This window comes from Aptenodytes forsteri, unplaced genomic scaffold, assembly GCF_000699145.1.
Source record: "Aptenodytes forsteri isolate BGI_AS27 unplaced genomic scaffold, ASM69914v1 Scaffold155, whole genome shotgun sequence".
Taxonomy (NCBI): Eukaryota; Metazoa; Chordata; class Aves; order Sphenisciformes; family Spheniscidae; genus Aptenodytes; species Aptenodytes forsteri.
The window spans coordinates 3,261,720-3,269,361 of NW_008794446.1; the positions used below are offsets into that span (position 1 = coordinate 3,261,720).

General features: G+C 43.8%; 1 protein-coding gene across 1 annotated transcript; it reads right to left on the bottom strand.

The window, feature by feature from the left end:
* Positions 1–1,658: 1,658 nt before the first annotated feature.
* On the bottom strand, positions 1,659–6,728 carry CCNA1 (cyclin A1). The gene is made up of 8 exons (XM_009290264.1): positions 6,645–6,728; positions 6,238–6,481; positions 5,893–6,014; positions 4,939–5,162; positions 4,093–4,297; positions 3,033–3,146; positions 2,225–2,358; positions 1,659–1,908 (listed from the first exon to the last, which is right to left on the bottom strand). Exons 1-8 carry the CDS (start codon positions 6,726–6,728, stop codon positions 1,857–1,859), a joined length of 1,179 nt encoding a protein of 392 aa, XP_009288539.1. The 3' UTR covers positions 1,659–1,856.
* Between the last annotated feature and the right edge of the window lie 914 nt (positions 6,729–7,642).

The window sequence follows — 7,642 nt, forward strand, 5'->3', positions numbered from 1 at the left end:
ACAAGCTGGTACTCAAACCTGGTAGATTTAGCAATACTCTTGCTCGGTACACTCACCATTTCCTTGTGAAACAGGCAACCAAGAAATTCACCACTCCCCATTGTAACTAGGCACCACTGGCCCTGACCTTTGTACTGAGCCACCTACTTTAAAGGAGTTGGCTGCAGGCATGAGTGAAGTTCATAGCCCACCTTTAAGACATACATCCACAAGCCATGAAATTCATTGCATGGAGACAATCCATGGATCTAGGCCCCCACCATGAAGTGGATACCAGATGCAAGCATGGGATATCTGGTCACATCTGTCATTATCAGCAAATACCAAGACAGATTCATTTACTTGACTAGAAAGTGTTTGAAGCAAGAGACCAAGAACTGCATAGGCTAGACTGAAACTGAATGCTCCCCCTCCCTTAAAGGATATTTACTGTGAGACAAATGAACCAGTCATTACCACTACCTCCACTTTGGAGGAATACAAGGGTTTGCATTACTAGGAGGATTCACCAGCCTGGACAGCGAGGAGGCAGGGGGAAGAAAGTCTTAGACACATCAAGGGAAGTGAAACCCCTGAAGCCAAGAAGAGCCTCATGACACACACTGGTATAATCAGGTTTTAAAATTAAAGTAAGAGGCTTGTTAGCTTGTACTTAGTATGTCTGCTGAATTGCATGTTAATGTCAAGCGTTAAGCATATTCTTGCTTGGAAACACATAATGACCTGTACAGATTACTCTTAGGAAGCAGTAAGCACTGAAGGTTTTTAAAATCTTACAGTAAGAGAACACCTCAGACTTACCTTGTCATTTAGATGAGCTCAATAGAGTTCTCTACATGTTGACCAACTGATTTTTTTTTTTTACTATTTTGCACAGGGGTTGTGTTTAGGAGTACTCAAGGTAGTGTTTTGTTTGTTTAAGAACACTACCTAACAAATAACTGGGGGGTACAAGACAGTGTAGCAGCTCAGGATAAGATAGTTAACAGTTAGTCCTGTCCCATCACCCCCCTCCTTCCCGCCAAGAGTGAGGTTTCTCTAGAGACTGCAGAGCACACATGTTCAGCAGTGCTCTAGTGGCAGAAGAGGTCATCTCAGAGCTATGCGGTAAGACTACTCAATACCACAAGTATGACACAGCAGCCATCTGGCTGTTCCAGTACTACTGTTCCAGTACCTCATAGCTTTTTAGCATTGCTCTCTACTGCAGTCTGTCTACCAGTGTTTGAAGTGTTCCTAAGGCTCTGCCAGCCAATCTCCCCTTCCTCTAGCTCCCCGCAGAGGAATCCCCCTTATTCACCTCCACAAAGGGAAGTTAGACTTTTACCTCAACATTGATAGTCTTCTACACACAAGTTCAGAGTTCACAGACCACTTGAATCTGGATGGTTTTGCTGTGATATGGTAAACAAGTTGCAGAAAATAGGTTCTGTTCATGTCCACATGATCTTGTCTCATAGCAGAGGAAGAAACAGATAAGATACTACAGCAAGTTACCTGTGTCTATGAAGATGTCAGGTTGTGTTGGTTCAAGCCACACTTTATCTGCTCCAGCTAGCTTAAAAGCCCTGCTCACAATGATTTTGTAAAAAACCACAACCCTTTCCATTCACTGTTACTGCAGATATTAACTGGAGTCAGAAGATTCACAGAGGAACAGTGTAATAAGACATTTATTAAAAGTGCTGTCAGTTATAAAGAGCTATAGACTAAAAAGGCATCTAATTAAAAAATACTAGCTAAAAACCATTTTGATCACTATGGTTACAGACACATGACCTGCAGTGCTCCATGAAGTGTTATACCAGCTTTGCTGATTGGGACAAAGCAATCTTCAAGTCCAGGATCCACAGTGTCTATTGTAGAGGAAGAACTGCTGGGGGCTCCAGAAGAGACACCTGCAGGTACCTGGAATACAAATGCAGTCACTAAAAATATTAGTTTAGCTGACAAATTTAAAGATATCACCTTCTCATGCAATACACTAGGGAAGAAAAGAATTATCCTGCAACACCGCAGAAGAATTGTTGTTCAGTACATCTGTATACCTACGGATGAGCTACTCTTCTGGTCAGAAGAGTTCTCCCCTCAAGAGACTGACAGAGGCTTCTGATTGAGGAATAGAAGCTGACCAGCTTCTATTTGGCAGCCCAAGCTGCTAAACCAGAGACAGGCTGTGCTTATAGCCTCCAGGTTACAGAACACTGGCTTCCTGGTTACTTACTTTGAGTGCTTATACTTCTCCTTAATTGCTTGCAGTTGGCAATGGGGAGCATCAAGGCATGCTTTATGCAGATCAGTCAGGCAAGGCACTATCTCACTTAATGAATACCCAGTGAATGCAGCAAGTGTTTCCGGCTGGTCAGAGGAGAAAAACCAGTGTTACTCTATTGTAGGCAACATTCACCTAGAAGGTACATTTTCTACAGAAGCAGAAGCCATTTTCACTACATCAGTGCTCACTCTAGATTCTTTAGGCTTGAAGAGGATTCAAGTGTATCCTGCCATCAGTTTCACTCTAGGTCTTCCTTGGCACCAGGAGATCTGACAAGAAACTCCTTCTGCTCTAAGCATGTGGCATCCATTACATCTCTTCTGGATCCTGCTCTCTGCTAAAGCTATTCCTCCAACACACAGCTGAGATGCCTATCAAGGCTTGCATTAAAACAGCCACTCAGTGTAATCACTCCACTCAAGTGGACACATTCAGCTCTCCCCTCCCTCCCAGAAAGCCCCTGAATTGTATTTGGGGGAAGAGTTTTGGAGATTAAAGTCTAACAAGGCCTTAGGTACAGACTTGATGTAAATTAGCAAGACAGCAAGGTCCCTCCCATTTCAGAGAAGGGGCAGGATATTTCAGGTTGATTTAACATTCATTTATCAGGTAGTCTCATTAGCTCAGGAACAGCTACTCATCCTAGGATTTCAGCCTTTTAACAACATACTTTGAAGCTACTCCTTCTGCTTCTCAGCCTAGTTCTAATGATAACAGAAAATGCTTGAGCTACTCATTAACATGCAGTTAGTCTTACCCAGAAAGACCTGTTCACTGTATAGTTTGCTAGACAGTAGGCTGCTGCAGCAGTTTGTGAAGGAAGGTACTTCAGAAAAGGATCAGCTTCAAGGAGACTCAGCTCTGCAAGATACTGAACAAAAAACCCACAAGTTTTCCAAACAGAATGAGCCTAGCTGGTACAATCAGTCCAATGTAGCAAGCACTGAAAATTGTCAATGGTCTCAGTTTCATGTGAACAACATGAGTTACATGTCTGGTGGGTAGAGATAGCATTCTAGTCCTGTTGATCTTATAAAAGAAGAACCTTTAGCATGTTTCAGTGGAGACAGAAAGACCACACTTTGTCAAAGCCTAAACAATCTACACTAATCTGAAGTTCTGGTCCCATCATCGGCTCTGATGTAGTTTTACAGATAGAGACTTAGAAAATTCATGTATTGTAAAAATAACACAAAAAAGACACACTCTTCCCAACCTCCAAGGCTCTTGTTCACATAGGTGGGGCTCAACTGGAGATCTGGGATAAATGGACAGCTCTAAGAAATAGCATTTGGGCTCTGTTGGAGTAGAGTCACTGTACAATCCTATACCCTTTGCACATAAGCAGCAGGTCAGATGTTTTGCTATAAGCTTGGGTTAACCTGTTTCTAAGCAGGGTTGCCTATGCAGTTATGCAGGCATATGCTGTATCATTGTGTAGCAGTATGTAGTACCACCACATCCAGGGCAGACTCGTTATGCAGGCACTGTTGAAAAAACAACCAGATTCCTACCACCTAGCTGCCTAGTCAGTGCATTATTCCTGACCAGACAGATAGACCAAACTTAGCATTTCCATGAGACATTTATCCAGAAGTCTCAGCACACAAAGCTGCCTACTGAAGGTAGTAGGCTACAAAACATCCAGTTTTAGGCCTGTTGCAGTCCCAGATAAGACTTGGCATGAGAGAGTATCTTCTGATAGAGCATAGTGTAGTAGCAGAACCTGTCTGCTCAGAAAACTTAGTGAAATACAAATGGTTCTGCTTTTAGGATCACTTCTCCCCCCTCAGTCCTGAAAGGAGGATAATTCATACCCTTGCAAAGTTCTCTGTCCTGATACAGACTCCATGCCTCTGAATATACTGAAGGAGGAACTGGTTGATGGTTGGGGCTGTTAGGTCAAAAGCCAACACTTTGAGAAGCAGGTGTTCCATTCTTAGCAGCTGCCTCTTAGAGTAGGTATCATCTGTTATATACACAAATTCATCCACTTCTGGTGGGTAGATCTCTTCATATTTCCTGAAAAAAGGAATACAGAAGCCACATTTGTCAGCTTGAAAGTTATGGTAAAAGAAAGCTTTCTGCTGGACCTGTATCAGGATGAGCACATGACATTACTAAGATTTGCATAGAGCTCTTATTTTGGTCCTTCCTCCAGGCTAAGTAACAATTTAGTTTCAAATTTGGTAAAAGATGTTTAGAGGAACTCCAAGTCATCAGTCTAGATAGAAACACACTCACATTGTTAGCTCTTGACTAATAGCAAGCGCTCAGAGAGAAAGTCTCAGTAACACAATGCACTCCAGACAAAAACCCATGCACTCCTAGGTTATGTTAGGTACCCTGCCTACTTAAAGCAGTTCAAGGCTAATTGCAGATTGCAACTGTAAATCTACTGTAGCCTTCTAGGCTAGCAGCATAATGCAGTAGCTGTTTTGCTCCTGCTGTTATGATTACAAGGTTTTCCCACTACAGTTCCTCACATCACGAACACTAAATGTTTAATTTTGCTAGTGCCAAAGTAGGTGAAGTTGCTAATCTTGAGATACCATGAAAAGCTACTTACCACTGCAAGCTTCAGTCCTCCAAATTAAACTAAAAGGCTCAGTCCAAAAATAAGTTTTAGCTCACTGAGATTTCAGGAGAGGATAAACACTTACGCAGCCAGAAGAATTGCTGCTGTTCCTACAAGCTGCAGCTTCCCTCTGAGAACAGACATACAGGAAAGAAACCTGTCCAGGAAGTTCACCGCCAAGTACAAAGTCTCTGTCCGAAGTTTATATTCTTCCCCGACTTCCACCAGCCAGTCTACCAAGATGGCACGCATTCCTGTTGTGATATCTGGTTGCTTCCTCATGTAGTAGGGCTTGGGCCTGAATCTTACCTGCTTGGAGAGAGAGTTGAAGAATCAGGATGCTCACCCCAAAAAGAGACATCAATGGCTGAGCTGATTAACATTCTTTATACTTATACCAAAAGGAGCATGAGTTGTTAACCATTATAACTCATTACTACTAACTATAATTGCAGTGCTAGTAGTATTAATTAGCAGCTAGTAGCATCTCTAGAGAGTAGTATTTCTACACTGAAGAGACAGGAGCTACTGTGTTCATAGCAGAATAGTAAAAGACCTCCTGGACTATGGACAACCTTTGCCATCAAGCACATGAGCCGTTCAGAGGGATCTGAAAGTGACTTTGAACAAATCACATTTTTACCCTTCTTCCTATTGGGAGACTGCACTTCACTACTCTGATACACAAAGGTAGGAAAAGCTACTACTATAGCAAGAGAGCTGTCAGTGAGATCACATCCAACTGCTTTAGTATTTTTGCAGCATTCAACTCACATCTGCAAGAATTCTTCATCCCAAGGACTCAAGAGATGCTCCACCAGTGGGGTATTTCTGGGATGCAGAGTAATCCTGAAAGATCTTATCACTGTCTAGAAGCTGCTTATGATTCTAGCTTCAGAGATGGCTTTTACTGCTTGCTTTCTCTCCTCTGTAGCTCAGTGGCAGCCTCAGGTTATCCTGGGGCAACCATACATCTCTGCAGTATTGCAGCCCATCACAGAGACCACAAATATCTATAAGCTTGTTACAAGCCACTCACTTCAGCCTCTCGGAGGTACTGATGAATATCTTCCGCATACTCTCCCACAGTCAGAGTTATGGCATCTCCCATGTGATCCTCAGGCTGGGACTGGAAGGATGTGTCCACTATCATAGGAGATCCTAACAGGTAAGAGGAACCAGCAAGACATTTTTGTAATTAGCCTCTTCACCTTCTCCTGCTATTTCTAGCACAGAAGCGTTGTACCTCATGTAGACACAATCCAAGTTATCTTGAAGTGTTTATTGTAACGTAAGCTACTCAGTAGCTTACCAGCATCACAATTCATAACCACCCTGTATGTACTTGTGCTATAGATACTACCTGAGTAGTAACGAGAGTTACCTGTACTCAGATCCAGCAGTAGGTGAATGCTGGATGTCATTGCACTAGTATCCAGTTCACACAGGCTTGATTCCAGCTCTTCAGCCACTTGGCAGCCGTAGTTTTCTTTCTGTTCTGGTTCATCTATATAGATAGCAAACCCTTGCTTTGATGCAGCATTGACCATGCGGTTGGGCAATTCATCTTTTCCAGATGAAGGGATGGTGTTTTCAGAGCCAGAGAAGCGTCTGATAACAGTAGTACCCTGAAACAGAGCACACAGTAATGCTGTGGGAGGGCAACTCAAAAATAAAACAAGCGTGTCACTTGTTTTAGGAAAGAAAATAACTTTCCTTGCCTAACAAGACACCAATAACATAGAAGTTCACTGGAAAAACCACCAGCTACAGCTGGTGCTTCAGAAGTACCGCTTGTTGCGGTCTTGCTGCAACAGACTCCTCACAGAAAGAGTGAGGTGTAGTGAAAGTCAGGAACCAGGGGAGCAGCCTCATCTCTGGTGCCCACCGCCAAGGAGAATGAGGTAAGAGTGCTGCTCGGTTCTGACAGGGCTGGCAAGTGCAGGGTCTGCTCCACATTCAGTTCTGACAAGGAGCAGCTGCTTTAAAGTACAGCAAGTTAAAGTATCAAAAGGAAGCGCTCAGGCACCATCACAAACTTATGAAGGACCTCACCTGCAAGAATGCATTTTTTGCTGAGTTACAGACCAAAGTTTGAACTTTTGAGCTCAAGCATCACAACCCCTAGGACTACAATGCGTGACCAGGATATGATCCTTCACATCATCTACTATCAGTGAGCCATCAACTGAGTTAAGGGCTTTATACAGTCATAACCAACCGAGTTAAGGGCTTTATACAGTCATAACCAAGAAGAGTTTGTGTACATGTAACAGCTGCTGGTTTAGGTCCTTAAGTCAGCACAATAACATTTTCCCAGCTACATCAGCAAACTCCAGGAGAGCCCAAGGAACAGAAACGCAGACAGATGCCCTGCTGTGAACTTCAGCTTCTTGAAGGCTCTGACACCCTGAAGGGAGCATGGCCAACCACACAGCAATGGGGACCTTTGGGTAAGCATCAGTGAACAGACTTTTCTTAAACCACCCCTACACTTTAGAGGGTAAGGGCCCAAATAAAGTCTCACCAAGTCTCCCTTCCTTCCAGGAGGGATTATTTGTTCAAAGCATTTCCACGGGGGACTGTCAGTAGATTAGGACTGAGTGGTTACTAGCAGGGTTTCTCGGGAAACACACTCATTAAGTGGAGCCCGATTCAACTACTTACCCCGCCACCCCCAGGCCTTTACCTGCAGCCTCGAGAGAAGGTGCGTGCACCGCTCATGCCTGCGGCAGGCGGCCAGCCCCAGGTCCCACACCGGGGCAGGGAGCTCCCCCCGGCTCGCGGGG